Source organism: Aedes albopictus, chromosome 3 (genome assembly GCF_035046485.1).
Source record: "Aedes albopictus strain Foshan chromosome 3, AalbF5, whole genome shotgun sequence".
NCBI classification, from domain to species: domain Eukaryota; kingdom Metazoa; phylum Arthropoda; class Insecta; order Diptera; family Culicidae; genus Aedes; species Aedes albopictus.
In genome coordinates, this window is record NC_085138.1 from 165485507 (window position 1) to 165506021 (window position 20515).

At 40.0% G+C, this 20515-nt stretch overlaps 1 protein-coding gene across 4 annotated transcripts in view; it reads left to right on the top strand.

Annotated features, from left to right (window-relative positions):
- LOC109402771 (SH2B adapter protein 2) overlaps positions 1-20515 on the top strand; it is a 561576-nt gene that overhangs the window by 384153 nt on the left and 156908 nt on the right. For 2 of the 4 annotated variants that reach the window (XM_062859973.1, XM_062859972.1), the window contains exons 7-8: positions 15902-16030; positions 16107-16372. The exons of the other annotated variants lie outside the window; for them this stretch is intronic. In XM_062859973.1, the coding sequence (XP_062715957.1) occupies positions 15902-16030; positions 16107-16352 (375 nt within the window). In that variant the 3' untranslated portion in view covers positions 16353-16372. Of the gene's footprint in view, positions 1-15901; positions 16031-16106; positions 16373-20515 lie in introns of those variants that run through there. 4 annotated transcript variants of the gene reach the window in all.

Consider the following 20515-nt stretch of genomic DNA (forward strand, 5'->3'; position numbering starts at 1 on the left):
GCAATTCTTACAGGAGTTGCTCCAATCTTTAAAATTTCCTACGGGAATTCTTCCACGATTATGTTTTTGAAATCCCTCCAGAGAAATCTGTCTTTTTCTTCCTGTAGCTCCCTATGGGGTTCCCCTAGTATTTTCTTCTGGAATTCCTCCAAAAGCTTTTTTAAGAAATCAATCGGGAGTTCTTTCTGGGTTTATTTACAGAGTTTCTTTTGCTATTTCACCAGGAAATTCTTCAGTGACTCCTCCAACTCCACGAGTTCTTCTTCTTCTTCTTCTTTATGACTCGCATTGGAACTTGGCCTGCCTAGCTTCAACTTAGTGTTCTTAGAGCACTTCCACAGTTATTAATTGAAGGGTTTTCTTTGCCTGCCATTGCATGCATTTGTACATTGTGTGGCAAGCACAATGATACACTATGACTATTCCCAGGGAGTCGAGAAAATTTTCCCGACCGGAATAGGAATCGAACCTGCCGTATCTGGATTGGCGATCCATAGCCTTAACTACTAGACTAACTGGAGATCTCTTTGATTTTGAAAATTTCCAGGGAGATGTTGCTGAATTTTATCTTTATTATATATTCACTTTTGAAATTTCTCCTTAGCGTTTCCTCCAAGAGTTTTTCTTGGGCATTCTCCAGGTGTTTCCTTTAGGGGCTGTCCATAAACCACGTGGTCATTTTTTTGGGACTTTTCAACACCCATGATTATAAAAAAGGTTCGATTATCCTCCATGTCCCGGATAATCGAGTCCGACTTTTGTTGATTTTATATGCACATCTTACCTATTATAGATTTTTCATAGTTAGATAACTCTTTTACACTTGTTTACTTTTTTCTAAAGTACAAGAAAATAAGTAAAATGATGCGTGAGGAAAAGCTTGAACTATGCACTATTTGGAGCTGAATAAAAATGTGTTGTAAGTAATTGTGTCGCATATGTACGTCTTTTATGTTATCATTGTTGGTTACTTCTATTTTTCCATAGATGCATTGCGTCAAGAATAATGTTAAACTGTATTGCTGACTGCACCCCAAATTGGACTGACACAATAGTGTGCACACACCTTCAAAGTGTGATTGCAGCGCAGGGTCCCGTCGGATCGAGTTGAGGTCCTCGGTGCACTTATTCCTCGTGAATGGAGGAATAAGTGCTCCGAAGACGTCAAGACGATCCGAGGCAAATGTGCACTTTTATCACACTTTTTAGGTGTACCAAAAAAAGTGTGATAGTCCAATTTGAGATGTAGTTTGCAATAAATATCTAGTACATAGTATTCACAGGATTTCAAGTGAATTTTTCACATGGTATCATCCATATGAAACGAAAATTGGGTGTTATCTACTAAAAAAATGTGCACTTTAGTAACCGGGAAAAGTTCAGTAATCCTACCGGGAAAACCGGGAAAAAGACGGGAATTTCAAAACTGAAATTTAGTGGCCACCCTGAATGGGGAGAAATGTCACTTTTCCTTACGGAATAATAACACAGACTATTGCGGAAAAGTGACAACTTTATTTTGATTTGCACGGGAAACGTTACTAGCGTTACACTTTTTTGCTTACCTGCCATCTGCGAACCGTTTCAAGCAATTTTGAAGCGGAATCATTACTTAATCATTACAGCGAAAACTGATGCAGACCTGTGGGCGGAGGATCGAAGCTGATGAGCTACTGCGACCATCGTTAGTACGAATTGGAACAAAAACGAGAACCAAGTTATTGAAGATTTTAGTGAATTATATTTCCTTCATTAATGATTGTAATGGACGGATAGATATCGATGAACTAAGTTTCACTATTGATGTCGACGTTTAAGTAATTATGTGAATAATTTTTATAAGCAATATCGACAAATAAACGTAACTTTTTATAATAAAAAAAAACTTGTCCTATCTTTTTGCACAGTACGTACGAAGTGGAAAGTAGGCATTATTATGCAATTTTTTCTACGTATTTCTGTTGTTTTGGTGCTCAACAGCATAGAAAGGATTGAAAATGATGCAGAATTTTTTTTCTGGATATCCTAGGTCATCTAAACTATTCTTGAGTTGAGCCTAAGGGTGTTACGGTAACTTCTTTCATTATACAAAGCTACGATTTGTAATCTATCGTGTCCAGTAAGTCTTCTGCAAGTTCAAAAGACAGTATCAGAACATTTGGGATATCCTAGGTCATCCAAACTGTTCTTGAGTTCAGATCCTGAAGTCTACTGGTTACTTCTTTCATTATTCAAAGCTAAGATTTGTAATATATCATGTCCAGTGAGTCTTCTGAAAGTTCAATAAACAGTATCAGAACAACCGACATATCCTAGGTCATCCAAACTGTTCTTGAGTTCTGGTCCTGAAGTCTACTTGTGTAACGGTAGCATCTTTCATTATACATTGCTACGATTTGTATTCTAGCATGTCCAGTAAGTCTTATGAAAGTTCAAGAAACAGTATCAGATCTGTCGGGATATACTAGGTCATCCAAACTATTCTTGAGTTTAATCCTACAGTCTACGCGTGTAACGGTAATTTCTTTCATTATACCTACGGAGCTACGATTAGTATTCTAGCATGTCCAGTAAATTTCTGAATGTTCAATGGACATCATCAGATCCGCTAGGGTCAGCTAAACTATTATGATGTTTAAAATCTAGCATCTACAGCAATTGATGTTTCTGTTTTGGCTATAGAGTTATATTGTATGATCTATTATACTTACTGGGGCTCACAGAATACAATCACAAGTTATGACCTAGCTTCGCGATATTTAGAATCGTACACACTGTCCAGCAACATGGGCAACATGTAACTTGGAGCCTACAGTCTTATTTTGTTGTTTTGTTGTTTTAAGTTACACAACATTACCAACCTATTGTTTGTATCTATTTCATCTATTTAGCGTTAATAACAATTATAATAAAACTGAATTAACAAGTCTTCGCTGCAACACTCGGTTCGTGGCTGCAGTCCTTATCCTCGGCCACGTCCCACATTTGCCTTTAGATTTGTGCTCGTGATGTCGCTTCGTCATATCTTCACCTTAGCTGAAAGTTTTTAGTTGTAGGGATGTTTAGTAATGCTGGAATTTCTCAAAAGTGTTTTGGAATGCCTCTGAGTTTCACAGAAGTTCACGGATATGGGTGGGTTAGACTAGGTAACGCAACTTTTTATAGCACAAATAATGACTACAACGAATGCAGATTTGAAAAAAATAAAATGAGTTTCACAAAAGTTTGAACAACCTTCAATGTTTCAAGAGAAATATGATTCATTATGTATCATTTTTAGTGCAGCAGGCTAGCTTTTTCATCTTCTTTGTGGCTCTAGGTCTCCACTGGGGCTTTGCCTGCCTTGCTTCAATTTAGTGTTGTTTGAGCAATTATTAATTGAAGGACTTCCTTTGCCTGCCTTTGCATGAATTTGTATATTGTGAGGCAAGTACAATGATACACTATGCCCAGGGAGGCGAGAAAATTTTCCCGACCGGAACGGGAGTCGAAACCGCCGTCTCCGGATTGGCGATCCATAGCCTTAACCACTAGGCTAACTGGAATCCCACCAGTCTACACCCACAATGCAGCAGGCTAGCATTGCAAGTGTAGATATAAAGTTGTGTAGCATAGCATAGCATAGCATAGCATAGCCGACCGTACACATCCTGGGGTGGCTGTCGATAGAGTCGTTTAATGCGCCAGAAAAGTTGCCTGGGACTTGACAAACTTTTCATTTAACTAACTCTCGACACCTGGCCAGGTCCTTACGATCAGCGGGGATGGGGAGGAAATGTTGATTAGATATCTACTCAGAATATGTCCAAGAACTTGGGCCACTTCATAGATATCTGGAGTTGGATATGGATGGGGTTAATTGGGATGCTTTCCTTGGCGAAAAAGCGAATGACAAATTGTTATTAATTTAGTTTAATCATTTACCTGGTTAACGCTGAAAACGCTGAAAAAGTAAACATTAGTACATAGTAGATATAAATATTTAATTAAAGGTTGATTACGGTACGATTGAATAATTGAATTCAACTGAATACTTTTGTAAAATAGTTGATCCGGCGTAGGGCCAGCCGGATCATCAGCCAAATCGTGAAAATTGGCTTACACATTGCACACGAAAAATTTGCTGTTAAACGCAAAAACACACGCACTCGCGGTCACTCTCATCGAATCAGTCGAACCCGTATGTCAAAATATAGTCGATTCTGTGTCAAATTGTTTTCTTGATTTCTACTTCTCTGTGTTCATCTCTTCTAATCTAATCTAATCTAATACATACGCAGCCAGTACAAGAAAGCATCCTGGAAAATAACCGGGTTAGATCACGCCCGATTATTTTTCTTGTCAATATTGAAGCTTGTGGCATATCCAGAATATGACAGAAGCGTCAAAGCGGCCAGGCCTACTGCGCAGTAGATATAAAGTTGTGTACTCCATAAAAGATTGAATGACCTAAATTATCACAAATCTTTCATGAAGTGACCTCTGAGAGTTAGGAAGTTTATGGATCCTATTAGGTTGTGTAATGTTACTATCTGAAACGGAATCACCTTATGTTACAGTGGTTGTTTTTATCAACTAAGCTCCATAACAGTAAAAGGATGGCCCATAATATCCCAAAAATATGTAACAACGCTTATTGTTCTTCGAACTACTTTGGTAAATGCAGTGTTTGTAAAACTACTTAACGTACTGGCAAAAGTTATTAACACAAGTGTAGACCTGAAGCTATGGTATCCGAAGTAGTTTGTTTGATCTGGAATATTTCAAAACTGTTTTGGGATGACTCATGAAATGCCAGGGGGGGTTACACATTACAGTTGGATGTGTAATGTTGCAGTTCATTGTGAAAATAACAACTGTTACTGTCAAGAGCTAAACTTCAGAACAGTTTGGACGGCCCTTAATGTCCCAAAGATTCATAGTAATATAAAGTATGCTTCACAGTAACCACAGGTGATTATAAAATGTTACTCAGTATAGCTGATAGGGCTACTGTTATGAGTGTAGACCTGAAGTTCTGGAACTCCAAGGTAGTTTGGCTGACCTGAAATATCCCTATAGTGTCTCTAAATGACATTTGAGTTTTCAAGAGCTTCATGGACCCAGCAGATTATGCAATGCTATTATTTATAGCAAAGACACAAAGTTGTTCTTGTAAATTTGAAGGACTTCGTTATAGGACAGTTTAAACGACCACTTGGACGACCAAAGGTTTAAAATAATATCAAGTATACTTCAAATTGGCCCAGTAAACGCGGTTGATTATACAAAGTTACTAAGTTTAACAGATATGGCTACTGTTACGAGTGCAGACCTGAAGTTCTGAACTCCAAGGTAGTTTGGCTGACCTGGAATACTCCTATAGTGTCTATAAATGCTATTGTAGATTTCAAGAGCTTCACGGATCCCATGGCAAAAACACATTGAGTTATTCCTGTAGATTTGAAGGATTTCATTATAGGACAGTTTGGACGACCCTGAATATCCCAAAGGTTTATAATAATATCAAGTAGCCTTCAGATTGGTCCAGTAACCGCGGTTGATTATATAACGTAAGACAGTTTAACAGTTATGGCTACTGTTACGAGTGTAGACTTGAAGTTCTGAACTCCAAGGTAGTTTGCCTGATGTAGATATTCTTATAGTGTCTATAAATGGCATTGAAGATTTCAAGAGCTTCACGGATCCCAGTAGAATATGTAATGCTATTATTTATGGCGAAAACACATAAAATTGTTCTTGTAGATTTGAAAGACTTTACTACAAGACAATTTGGAACACCTAGCACATCCCAGAATATAAAACATTTTTTGATAGTCTTGACGAAGGTTGAATGCGTACATATGATCGTAACCCATATTCAAATTAATCTTTTAGAACAACTGCACGCAAAACAAGAAAAGCTACCAAAAATTGAGATATGCCTTTTCTACCAATTTATGTATTAAAAACGTACAGAAAATGTGATAAATCATAATCCATTCGTTGTATTAAGATGCGCTACACGGTTCCATAGCTTCCATACCACTACACACAAACACCTCCATTGAAACCCGAGAAGTTGAACCGGGTTGCGTCTAAAAATAACTTTCGCTTCGCTGCTGAGCTTCGCGTCCTATTGTCTACATGGAATTTTCCACTTGCAAACAGCAACCTGCTGGATGCGGGCTTTTCAGTGCACAATGGGTCTAGAGTCGTATTTACGAAGACAAAAATGTTTCTGCCAAGTTCTGTCATTTCTTTTTTTTTTTTTTCATTGTGAAATGATTACGGTCAATCAAGTGTGGCTTATCCAAAAATCTGCTGATTATTTATTCTCTATACAATATCAGAATGTTTTACAAAGTTATAGCAAATTTACAAAAATAAAACATTCGATTGATTTAATTGATTTGTCTTTATTCGAGAGACTTTCAGCCCTTGGATAAAACATTCGAATCATTAGAACTTTTCGAAAAGTTTTCAATAAATTGCAACTTTTTTGCCTTTGGTCATATTTTAGTCGAGTCCAACGATACATGAAGACCAAAACATTAGTCACAAACTTTCAAAATTTAATTTAATTCGGTTCGCTTAGTCCGCTTAGTTGATAAACGGAAGTCAAAAACTAGTTCTTCGTTTAATTGCTATATCTCTGGATCAAGTGAACCGAATGAAATGCGACATTGCACAATTATGACTAATACATAGCTCTTTGAAAACCTTGATTTAGATACGTTTAAAGAAAACAAACTTACAGCTTGTTGATTACTTCACGAAAAAATATCAATCATTTGAATGATTTTGCAAATGTGTAACTAGCGCCGCCTAGTGGACCATTAACTGTAAGCCCTTGACTTACTTAACAACGTTGTCGAAGACACCAACTTTCTATGTGGTGAGAGTCCTGAGAATATGAAATTTAGAATTTGCCGTTTATTGGTGGAATTTCTAATTAAACGATCCATCATGGCATCGCAAATAAAATTATTAGAAAGCAGATTTTTGAATCAGTTTAACCAGACGAACCACCCTAACATAACAATAATAGGGAATAGGGTCAACAATTGAAAATAAACTTTCTAAAACACAATATGTGTCTAAAAACTTAAGGCTGAAGCATAAACAGTTTTGTCTTCGCAAATACGGCTCTGGACCCATTGTGCAGTGTGGCGGCTGTATCACTTCCATCACCAAGCCACGTTTGTGTTGATCATGATGGCTTTCAGCCTCTTGTCTATTCATGTGCAGTTATAGCCGTGCTGGTTGGAGCGCAGGATACTGTGTATCACCATGATTGTGTCTCGGTTCAATTCCCGCCGCCGCCCGTATTTCTTTTTAAATATGTATTGGTATTTGATGCCGCCGCTGCTGCCATGATCAGTCTAAAAATAGAACAAATAATGAGAAACCAGTGCGACAGAGCACACGCACACATGCGAAATTTTCCTTTTCCAGATTCTAGGAAGCCAATACAATTTTTGGTATACTGCCACCTACCAATTTTTGTATTTGCAAGGCCCTAATACAATATTTGTATATGTTTCAAACCCAACTGTATTAGAATCTGCCAATCTCAGGTTGCGTGTGGTATGTCAATGATTTCGTTTTTCCAAACTTCATGGTGTTCAGGATGTTCTAGGTTAAGGCTGTCAGTGAAGTCTCAAATACAAATATTCCTATTTTTCTTCAATAGAGTACTCAATTTGCAACAACTTTGCCGAAGACAGTATTCTGTTGTATTGAATGTGTGAATTTATACAGCCGTTTCTATGCTGGGGTCATATACGACTCCTCCGGCTCCAAAGGGTTAAGACGCGGTAATTGAGCCGATTCATAAGTCTGGTAATCATCTCCGAGAATCAACATGGTTTCATAAAAAAAAACAATCGATCAACTACTTCCAACCTGATGTAGTACGTCACGGCAGTTTCGAGAGCTATGGAGTCACATCAGAAAGTCGACGCAGTATACGTCGATTTTGCAAAAGCTTCATTGAAAAAAATGGAGCACCTAGGATTTCTGATGTGGCTCACAACGTGGTTGTTTTTCTATCTTGCGGATAAAGAGGCCTACGTAACAGTCAACGTAGTGCATTCCAGACCTCTCGAAAGTTCGTCAGGTGTGCCGCAAGGTAGTGTGCTTGGCTCACTGATCTTTATAATATTTGTAAACGACTTAATCCTGAAGCTATCGAATGAAATTACAAAATGACATTCACACTCTTCTTGCCCGGTGCGGTGGCAACGGCATGCGCATAATCAGCAGTAAATGCAAGGCAATATCTTTCTCATGCAGCCGTGCCGCACGGATACATCACTATGTGCTATTGGTGCGATCGAATTACAACGTGTTAGTGACATTTGCGACATCGGAGACATCGACTCCAAACTGCACTTCAATAAGCAGCATATATCCACCATAACCGCCAAAGCTTGGTCAGCATTAGGCTTCATTCGGCGTCACGCGGCCGACTTCATTGATGTACACTACCCATCATAAGTATAGACTCACAAAAAGTAATGCAACAATATTGCATCACATTGACTCACCTCGATATGTCTAAAACCTGAGGACTTACAAAGATGCTGTCTTCAGCACAATGTTATTCAGAAGGCCAAAAGCAACCACTTTTCTGAAGGCGGCATTTTTGTAGGTGTTCTGGGTTTAGAGATATCGAGGTGAGTCAGGGTGATACAATATACTTTTTGTGAGTCTATACTTATGACGGGTAGTGTACGTGCGCTGAAGACTTCTTTTTTGCGTTCTGGTAAGAAGCATTCTGGAATATGCCGCTTTTGTCTGGGCACCTTCAGTTAACAAAGAATCTACGGACGGAACGCGTGTAAAAGTGTTTCGTGCGATTTGTCCTGAGACACCTTCCTTGGAGAGACCCAGAGAATCTGCCACACTATCCAGATCGCTGCAACTAATCGGGTTAGACATTCTTCCTGCGAGGTGAGTCAAACTGAAATAATTTTTAATTGTTGACGTAATTTCGTAATCAAACATGGCCTGCCCGTCAATTCTAGCCGAAATTGTTTCTCTCTGAGCACTTCGAAATGTGTTCTTGCTATTCCAGGTTATAGCACCACGTACGGGCAAAACAACCCATTAACTTCATGTCTAAGAGTGTTTAACGAGTGTTAGTGTGATGTTTGATTTTAATAAATCGATGTTTTTTTTTGTTCAGTTTAAGTTTTACAATTTGTGCGACTTTGTCGAAGGCGGAGTAAATAAATAAGTTCGCATCTCATCGATTTTCAGCATTACAACTAATTTTCCATCAGAGGTTTTTTCGGAATCCCAGGAATCTTTCGCGATTTCTTCACAAATTTGTTCCAGGAGTCTCTTGTAGGATTTCCAGGAAGTTCTCGACGAGATTCTTCCGAGGGTTTATTTAGAATTCCTTCAGAAGTTTCCTATGTGGTTCTTCCAAGAATTTCTTCTGAGATTCCTAAAGAGGTTTCTTCTGGAATTCCTTCAAGAGCTTTTATTAGGAGGTCTCCAGGAAGTATTCCCGGGGCTCTTCCAGAGATTCTTTCCTGGTTTGCTTGAGGAATACTTTCTGAGACTGTTGCAGTTGTAGGAGGTGCTGGCGAAAGTATTTCAGGAGTTCCTGGATGTGGGATGTATTAAAAAATCCTTCCGAAATTTATCTCGAAATTAATTTCGAGATCCGTCTAGGATTACTCTTTCTTTCCAAGCTATTTTTCCTGAGATTCTTACAGAAAATTCTTCCGTGCTTTCTCCACAGTTTTTTTAGGGTACCTCTAGGATTTTTTCTGTGATTCCTCAGGGAGCTATATCTGAGATTCTTTTTGGGATTCCTTCTGAAGTTACCTTTGGGATCCTTCCAGGAGATTCTTCTGCGATTCCTAACAGGTTTCGTCTCAGGAACTCCTTTCAGATTTGCGTCTGAAACTCCTCCTGGGACTTCAAGGAATTTCTCATAGAGTTTCGGGAATCCTCCAGGAATTCCATCCTAGATTCCCGTGATAGCTTCTAATGAAAACCAGGAGGAACTTGCTGGAGTATTTCCTCAAGGAAATCCTGTAAGAACTTCATGAGGAAATCCGTATACAAAAACTGCAGGAAGAACTTCTCAAAATACTCCCTCATAAATTTCTGGAGGATTTCCATTGAAAATATCTGAAAGAATTCCAGAATGAACTTCCAGAAGAATTTCAGAAAGATCTGCAGGAATCCAAACGAAGCTTGAAGGAATTCAGAAAGGAGTTCCTAGATAAAACCTGGAATGAGTTCCTGAAGAACTCCTGAAAGCAATTTCTGAGATAATTCCAGAAGAATTTCCCAGACTGAATTCAAGAGGAATCCCGGAAAATGTTCCCGAAGAAATCCACGAAGGAGTTCCTGAAGAAATTCCAGACGCAAATCATGGCAGAAAAAAAATCCGGAGGAATCCCTGATGGAGCTGCCGAAAGAATTCTTGAAGAAGCTCCTGGAGGAATCCCGGAAGAGGCCCTTGGAGGAATTCCGGAAGAAGTTCTCGGTGGAATTACCGTAGAAATCCTTGAAGGAGTTCTTGAAGCAATCCCAGAAGTAGTTCCTGAAAAACAAAACTGGAAGCCCATTCAAATATAAATCTCTTGGATCTTTTTTCAAAATTTTCATTACATTTTATTCGTCATTCACATCACTACAGAAATTTCTTCAGAGATCATTCCAGAAGGGTTCAGTAATGACTCCAGGAAATGCTTCAGGGATTCGCACAGGAGCTACTTCAGGGATTGATAAAGAAGTTTCTTGGTAGATTCCTACAGAGTTCCTTTCAAGATTCATCTAAAGTTCCAATCAAGGATCTATCCAGAGGTCCTTTAGAGATCTCTTCAGGAGTTCCTGCAGAGTCGTTTCCAGTAGTTCCTTCAGAGATTGAATATTGATCCAGGAGGATACAGGGATGCCTCTAGGAGTTTCATTACGGATTTGTTCTCGGAAGATCTCTCAGAAATTCCGACAGGAGTACTTTAAGGGATAAATCCAGGCTTTCATCAGAATTTCTTCCCGGAGGATTGAGAGATGCCTCCTAGATCCATCAGTGATTCGTCCAGAAGAACCTTCAGGGATCCTAAATGGGGCACCTTCAGTGATTAGTCTAGGAGTTCCTTCAGGGATCTCTTCTGAAGATCCATCAGCAATTCCTACAGGAGTTCCTTCAGATATTCCTCCAGGAGACCCTTCTGGAGTTTCTCTAGAATTTCAATCAGAGATCTAGCGTTCCATTAGGGATCCCTGAAAGAGATCCTTCGGGAATCACCTCAGGAGTTCCATCACGGCTTCCTATAGGAATTCCTTCTGAGATACCGTCTGGAATTTACCTTCGTAGTTTCATGCAGTACAGTCGCTCTTTCAGGGATTGCTCCAGAAGTTACCTCAGGGAGCCTTAGGAATTCCTTCAGGGATCTCCCTAGTAGTTCCAGGAGGTTTCTGGGATGCCTCCAGGTGTTCTATCAGAATTCCTTCAGAAGCTCTTTCAGCTATTCCAACAGGAGTTTGCTCAAGTCTCTTCAGTCCCTTTAGAGATTCTTGTAGGAGGATTCAGAGATGCCTCCTGGAGATCCATCAGAAATCCCTTCAAAAGTTTCTTCCAGATCTTTCGAAATTAGTTCTAGAGTTTAGAAATTCTTCCAGGAGTTTCAGGGATTCATGTAGTTGTTTCTTAGGAGATTGCTCTTGAATTCCTTCAGGGATTCATTCAAAATTTTATTCAGAAACCTCTCCAAGATTTGCTTCAGAGATTCTTACAGGATCATCCAAGGATTCCTCCCGGAGAATTCAGGATTTCTCCAGGAATTCATACAGAAGTTCATTCAACGATTACATAGTCCAAGATTTCCTTCTTAGATTCCTTCAGGAGTTTTAAGAGACTCTTCGAGAAGTTCCTCTAGGGATTTTTCCAAGAGTTCTTCCAGGGTTTGCTCCTGGGATTCTGTCGTAGGTTTTTCCACGATGATTTACGGATGCCTTCAGAAGTTACATCAGAGATTTCATAAAAAGTTCAATTAGGAATTTCTACGGGAATTCCTTCAAAGATTTTTACAAGGGTTTCTTCAAGAATTTCCCTATGATCATAATCAGGCATATCTCCAGGATTCCTTGAAGGATCTGTCATAAAGTTTCTATGCGAATTCCTCCAGGATTTCTTTCGGGGTTTCTGTTGAAACTCTTCTTGGAAATCCTTCCCCTTATCTGAAAAGATTCCCTCTAGAAATCATTCAAGGTTTCCTCCTGGAATTTCTTCGGGATTTTGTCTTGGAAATTCGGGGATGCTCCTGAAAATTCTTCGGAAATTCCCCCGGAATTCCTTCGGGGATTCTCCCTGGAAGCACTGTAGGGGTTTCTCCTGTAATTCCTTCGGAGATAGCTCCTGGGATTCCTTCGGGGATTCCTCCTGAAATTCCTATGGGGATTCCTCCTGGATTTTTTGCAGGGATTCTTTCTTGAATTCCTTCGGTGATTTCTCCAGAAATTCCTTCGGAGATTTCTCATGCAATTTCTCCGGGGATTCTTTCGCAGATGCTTCTTGAAATTTCTTCCGGGGTTTTTCCTGGATTTGCTTCGGGGATTTCTTCTGAAATTCCTGCGAGGGTTCCTTCGGGGATTCCTCCCAGAATTCTTTCAGTGTTTCCTGCTGGACTTCCTTTTGGAATTCCTCCTGAAATTCCTTCGCCGATACCTCCTGGAATAACTTCGGAGATTTCTCCTTCGGGAATTCGTCATGATATTCTTCCTGGGATTCCTCCTGGGATTACTCCTGGAATTCCTACGGAAATACCTTTGGATTCTAGTTTGGATTTTCTTTATGGGATTCCTTCGGGAATTCCTCCTTCGAAATTCTTTCGGGGAATCATCCTGAGCTACCTTCAGGGACTCCTCCTGGAATTCCTTAGGGATTTCCTCCTGGATTTATTTCGGGGATTCCTCCTGAAATTTCCTCCCAGAATTCTTTCAGTGTTTCCTGCTGGACTTCCTTTTGGGATTCCTCCTGAAATTCCTTCGCCGGTACCTCCTGGAATTCCTTCGGAGATTTCTCCTGGACTTCCTTCGGGGATTCCTCATGGAATTCTTCCTGGGATTCCTCATGGAAATCCTCGTGGGATTACTCCTGGAATTCCTACGGAAATACCTTTGGATTCTAGTTTGGATTTCCTTATGGGATTCCTTCGGGAATTCCTCATGAAATTCTTTCAGGGATTCATCCTGGACTACCTTCAGGGACTCCTCCTGGAATTCCTTAGGGATTTCCTCCTGGATTTCTTTCGGGGATTCCTCATGAAATTTCTTCGGGAAATCCTCCTAAAATTCCTTCGGGGATTCCTCATGGAATTCCTCCGGGAATTCTTTCTGAAATTCTTTCAGAGATTCCACCTGAAATTCCCTGGGGGGATTCTTCCTGGATTTTTATTGGAGATTCTTCCTGAAATGCATGCTTGAATTCCTTCGAGGCTTCTCATGGAATTTCTTCGGGCATTTGTCCTGAAATTTATTCGGGGATTTTTCCTGGAATTCCATCGGGGATTCCTCATGGTATTCCTACAGGGATTTCTCATGGAATTCCTTCAGGGATTCCCCCCGAACTTCTTTCGAGGGTTTCTCCTGAAATTTCTTCGGGGATTCATCATGAAATTCCTTCAGAATTTCCTCCTAGAATTCCTTCGGGATGAAATTCCTTCGAAGATTCGTCCTGAAATCCCTTCAGTAATTTCTCCTGCAATTCCTTCGGGGATTCCTCTTGGAATTCCTTCGGGGATACCTCCTGAAATTTATTTGGGGATTACTCCTGAAATTCCTTTGGGGGTTCCTCCTGGACTTCCTTCGGAGATTCCTCCGAGAATTTCTTCGCGGATTCCTCATATAATTACTGCGGGGATTCCTCATGGAATTGCTCCGCGGATTCCTTATGGAATTCCTTCGGGGATTCCTCATGAAATTCCTTTGAGGATTCCTCTTGGAATTCCTTTGGATGTCCTGCTAGAATTCCTTTGGAGATTCGTCCTAGAATTCCTTCAGTGATTTCTCCTGGACTTCTTCAGGGAACCCCCCTGGAATTCCTTTGGAGATTCATCCTGGAATTATTTCAGGGATTCTTCTTGAATTTCCTCAGAGGATTCCTCTTGCTTATTTTTTGATAATTCCTCCTAGTAATCTTTTGCCGATTCCTTTCCGAACTCCTTTGGAAGTTCCCGCTGGAATTCTTTTGAGGATTTCTGCTAGGATTTTCTTTGTGAATTCTTGCTGAAATTCCTTTGGGATTTCTGCTGGAATTCTTTCGGGGATTCCACCTTCGAGGATTCTTCCTGGAATTTCTCTAAAACTCCAATCAGATATTTCTTAAGAACGTAGGGATCTCTCTAAGTTAGATTCTTGAACTACCACAGATTCCTGCAGAAGTTCCTTCAGGGATTAGTCCAAGAGTTTCCACGGGGTTTCCTCCTGCAGTTCTTTCAAGGTTCCCCCTAGAATTCTTTCGAGGATTCCTATGTTTAAATAGTGTAGCCATATTAGGGGCTGTCCATAAACTACGTAGACTCTGATGGGGGGAGAGGGGTCTGATCGAAGTCTACGCTCCATACAAATTGTTCAAATGTTTGTCTACAGAAGGGCGGGGGGTCTGAGATGGCCAATAATGAGTCTACGTAGTTTATGGACAGCCGCCGCCGCCTAAAGTTGGAGTTTAGGACAATCGTTTCTCCAAAGTCCTCATGCAGCGTACCGCCATCGGGTAGCTATCCAGAAGAGGAGGGTCTTCATTTTTCCATAGCAATCCCGTGATGAATCTGCCTCCTAATTTCTTCGGAGTTCTCTCCAGTATCTCACGGGCTCGTCGATTTTCCGTCAGCTCCGGAAACACTTCTACCGAAACTCTAGCCTCTTCTAACACGTAGTGGGTTGCTAAACGCAAGAATCGCCTAAATGTGGAGATGGTTGTCCCAACTGGCACAAAGCCTGCTTCTCAGCTCAGTGTTCTATGAGCACTTCCACTTTTATCACTGAGAGCTTCCTCTGTCAATGAACCATTTTACATGTGTATATCGTGTGGCAGGCACGAAGATACTCTATGCCCAAGAAAGTCAAGGAACTTTCCTTAAACGAAAAGTTCCTGGACTGACCGAGAATCGAACCCGTCACCCTAAGCATGGTCATCCCGAATACCCTTTGCGCTTACTGTATCGGTTATATGGGCTCCTCTATCTTTCATACCATTTCTTAATTTGCAATATGTTATCTTTCAGTTTTTTTTTCGAACCAAGTTCAAAAACTTTCGGCCGCTTACATTCTTATTATTTTGTTCTTTGTTCATTCCAACAAAAAAAAATTGAAGACAATGGTTGTTAGTTGCCTGTTTGTCGATATAGATCACCCGTCGTGTTGCTGTTTCAATTGAATTTGCTGTCTGTTTCGATGCCAACATTACTCGAGCGGCGTCCATCATCGACTGCGCCGCTGAAATCCATGCCTCGATAGGCAATCCCGCGTACGCGAATTGATTGGAGCTGATTATTTTGTTATTGTTATTAATTAAATCATCGTCCTATCAGCGACAGCGGTATAAAGCTGTTTTCGTTTTCCACGGATGTCCGTCCACGCTGCCACCGCGTTTTTCTCATCTTGTGGTCAAGTTCATTGTGCTAGGCGTTATTTCGGCTAGCCGATAATCTATTAGTCAGAAAATTACATGAAATCAGGAATATATGCTTTAATTGACCGTCAAATTCAATGATAATGCTATTCTCTATTGGTGGCCAGCCCTGCGTACTTTAAACAGTATAGCTCAAAGATTTAGCTAGAATTCCAGCCGATATTTTTTACGTATAGGTACATGCTCATTACTTTTTTTAACTGCTCAACGATGTTCTCTATTTTTGACTAACATTACAATGATATGATTTCCCTTTTACAGACTGGAAATGGCACAGTGGTGCTGGAGGAAAGCGATTACTCAGAGGATACGGATTCGCCCAAAACAAATCACAAGCCGTTCTTTCGGCGACTTTCTTTTAAAGGTTTACGCAAAGGAAAGGTGATTCATGTAAGCATCCTCAATCCATTTGCGATTCTCGCAGAGACGAACCTGACTAATGATCTACATTTCCCATACTTTGTAGGCCCTTTTCCACAAGCAGCATTCGGACGAAGTGGAGCTGTCCGGCAGTCGAGTGAGTAAAACAAAGTTGGCCAAAATAGTGGTCGAGTGTCGGAAGGAAGGCACCGTGAACTACTTGACACCGGAAAGCCTAGAGCAGCCCACCGGGACGCACAAATGGGAAAAGTGTAGGCTGGTGCTGGTGAAGACCGTCGGTGGTTACATGCTCGAGTTCTATTCCCCGCCCAAGTCACAGAAGGTAAGATGAGTTTCGTTGTGGAAGGGTTGTTGCTTGGTATAGACATCACTTGTGGGAAAGGCATCTGATTGCTCGAGAAATATTCATCGATCATGATTGCGCTATGATTGCCGAGTTCCCACCATATGCAACAGCAGAACGAACATTTCAATAGGTCTGATCTACAAAATTAAGGCCAGCTCTTTTGGTTTTCGTTAGCCTAGTATTCAGTTCTTCCTTGAATTTATCTAGTGATGTTTCCTGGAAGTTTGTCAAAGTTGCTTTCTGGATTTTTCCAGACTTTCGCAATATTCCATCCAGAGGGTTTCCCGTATTTGCTCCCAAAGTTCTTTCCGTAATTTAATTTCTGAGAGTTGTTCCACAGTTCCTCCAAGGATTTCTGCAAGAGTTTTTCGTGTCATTTCTGCAGAAGTACTTCCCGGGATTTCTTTCACAGGTTTTGCCGTTATTGTTCCCATAGTTTTGAAGGTGATTCCTTCTGAAAATCCTAAAAAAAACTAAAAAAAGTTCCTTCAAGGATTCCTCTTGTTGGTTTTTACACTGTTAACTGGGTGTTTTTGCGTAATTTCTGGAGAATTTCATCCAGAGACTTCTTTAAAAGAACATTCCAAGATTTTTTCAGCAGCTCCACCACGAATTTCTGTCATAAGTTTCTTGAGCTGCTTCCGGAATTCCCCTAATATTTTCATTCGAATCATCAGATACGTCCCAGTTTTTCTCTGATTTTCGTTATTTCTCCAATAGTTAGACTCGGAGCTCCTCGCGAGATTGCAGTAGAATTCCTTCTGATATTTGAACCGGAATTTCTTACAAATAATTTTGTAGGCTATATCGGGAAGTATTCCGAGAAAAACTCGAAATTCCGGTGTGAATAGCGGGAGTAACTATTACAGAAATTCCGCAAGGGACATCCAAAGGTATCCCATTTTTTAGTGAGGATCCTTGGAAGCATACTGACGGTTATCAAAAAAAATCTCGGTTTGATCACAGCAAGAAATCTTTGCAACAACTGCGAGGAAAATCATTTAAAAACCTGTGTAAGAAATCGCGGGAGGAGAAATTCATGCTCCATGAGAAATATTAATAACTAGCTGTCCCGGCAAACTTTGTCTTGCCATTTTGTGGTGGTTTGACAACTATTGAGCTCAAAATATCACCGCACTCTAGATTGGTTTCATTTCGATCGTGTTGATTTCCTTCCAGCTTCCCAGAAAATCAGTAATATATCAATTTCCTTCCTTTTCTGATTGATTTTCGTAACTTTTTGTACATATAAACACAGCCGCCATGAATACGAACCGAACCATGCAAGAGTCATCCGTTCTTGAGTTTTGTTGCCTCAAAGGAACTTCAAACTCATTTTTATATATATAGATAACTCTAGTAGAAACCACATAAAGAACATTTTATGAAATCCAGGATGAAATCTGGGGAGAAATTCCAGGATTAGTCCTGAAAAATTCTGAAGGACATCCCGGATGAATCTCAGAGCAAAATCTCAGGTGAAATGCTCCGAGAATTATTAAGGAATAGGGTGGGGCGGGGCAAGATGGGTCACCTAAGGATGGATCACCATAACTTTGTTAATGGAAATCGTATTGGTTTTTATTCGTCCGCTACTCTTTGATACACTAGTTAGCTATGCTAAAAGTCGATAAAAAGTTCATTAAATACAAAATATGATGTTAAACAAACAGTTTAAAAAAGAGATCGATTTTGCGCCGTAAAAAAAGTGCGGGGCAAGATGGGTCACCTTTTAAGTAATTCACATTTTCTCAACGAAAAACGTCAAAATATAAGATTTGTTCCGCATTCATATATGCTCCATATCCATACTGAGTAAACAAGAGCTACTAGTAAATATTTTATAAATTTATTTGGAATATAAAAAAACTCTACGATTTTAGTGGTCCTAAGGCGACTTGAAAATCGATGTTTTCACTAAAAAATTATCATAATTTTATGTTATGATTTTGAGCGTTCATTCCGCTTGATTGAAGTCATTTATGAGATAGGCTTGTAACAAAAAATAAATAACTTTTGAATGCTCCAAAAATACGTTCAAAATTGAAGGTGACCCATCTTGCCCCGCGGCCGTTTATATGGAGATTATATGGAATGTATCGCATAAGAAAAATGGCTAAAAACCATTTTATTTTTTATTTCCAATGAGGGTGAATAATTTTCCAATCAATGCCCCAAACTTTTGTATATTCATGCTGGTCATCTAACAAAATTATTAACATAATCAAAACATGAGTAATGCGCCCGAAAATGGCACTGACCCATCTTGCCCCGCCCCACCCTATATCGGGAGAAACTCCTGTAGAAATCCCGGGAGAAACTTCCAAAATTGGAACAGTCGATTTAGTGTCATCCCCATAGTTCCAATCGAGCAGGAGACCTGTCAAAACGACAAGGATTCGCCACTTTGGTACCTATACTCGAGGCACTTTAGTAAGACGTACTTGGTGGGTAAGTCGGACCGGTGACTAGTTCTGCCACTTAAAAGCTGAAATTCGACTTTCTTTCCGATTAACTCTATTTTCTTATCAGTTGATGACTATTGAACCACTCCATGAGAGAATACATACAGTGTATCAAACAATTGTCCGCATAGCATTTTTTTTACCTAAATAATTTATCATTCAAATGATCATAACTCTTTTATACATCAATCAAAAAACGCTGAAATTTTGACCAATCATGAACCATATAAATATTAAATCTCCATTAGTAAAATTTTGAGCGAGATCGAATAAGTTTTCTGAGAGTTATAGAACTTATTGTAAAACTTATGAGATTTGATGTGAAAAATTGACTGAGTTATAGCAAAAACCAGACCTGTGTAAAAAAAAACGGGTGTACACACATCATAGCCTAATACAGTTCGGCCATCATGATATTACACATAGTCCTCGATGTGATTCATCAGCCTACTGTGAATTTTCACCAAACTCCAACTCGGTGACATATTCTCCGATGTTGTGATGCGCCTTTCTCTTCAAAATACACTCGGCTTCTTCATTGACCATTGCAGCTTTCAGCTAACTCCGTCTATTGCATAACTCCTCTCGCAGAGTTTCCAGCTTGAGAGTAATGCCATTACCGTCTCTTCCAGCATCCCTTTTTAAAACTCTAACTTCTTCCTTCAACGATCAGTTCTATTTGCGAACATTACGTTTCTTCAGTAATGCTTTCCAGATTAGGGATCGGCATAATTTTTAACGATTTCGCTCTTTTGATGAAAACCGTTTCGCATTCCAGTTCTGACTACCTCGTCCTTTATTCTGACATTACTTATAAACTACACACATCATAGCCCAATAAGGTACAGATACAGGTGGCGCAGATAACCATTGCGTGCCACTAGTTCTCTCTTTTGTTCTACCGCTGATCTTATACAACTCAAATAGTGACGTCACTAATTGAGTTGCATAAGATCAGCAGCTAGGATATCAGCGGTAGCGCAAAAGAACTAGTGGCACGCAATGTTTATCTGCGCCACCTGTATCTGTACCTCATTGATCATAGCCTACTACACTTACTGTCTAATCACATGAGATCAAATGCGTCTTTTATAGGCGCATACGGACGGATATTACATACATTACGGCTATACATTACGGCTGAATCCTCTCTAAGACGTCCTGTAACCCCTTGGAAATCCTGAAACGCATTGAAACATCCCTAAAATCACCTGAAACATCCTGGAACCCCTTGAAATATCGTGAAACGCCCCTAAAAGCCCCCCTTAAACATCTTGGATACCCCACAAACCATCTAAACGCCTCTTCCTAAAACGCCCCTAAAAACCCCCTGAAACATCCCGAAACCCCCACAAACCCTCTAAAACGCCTCTGAAAACTCCCTGAAACGCCCTGCTACTCCTTGAAACGTCCCTGTCGCTGTCGTCCATGATTTTCCAAAACTCCGAGCGGGTCGATACTGACTGCAAACATGTGGCTCTATAAGATGCTTACTGAAATTATTCATCTGCACTGTTTTGATTTTGCATGGGATTTTTACGTTTCATGGCCTTGTTTCTGTATGAGTGAAAGAGAAGGAGAGAATTACATGCAGTGCCCTATACTCTATCATACTTTTTATAACCTTCATTGCTCTGTGATACTTTGTTGCATACCTAAAATATATCTCTTATTTCTCTTTAC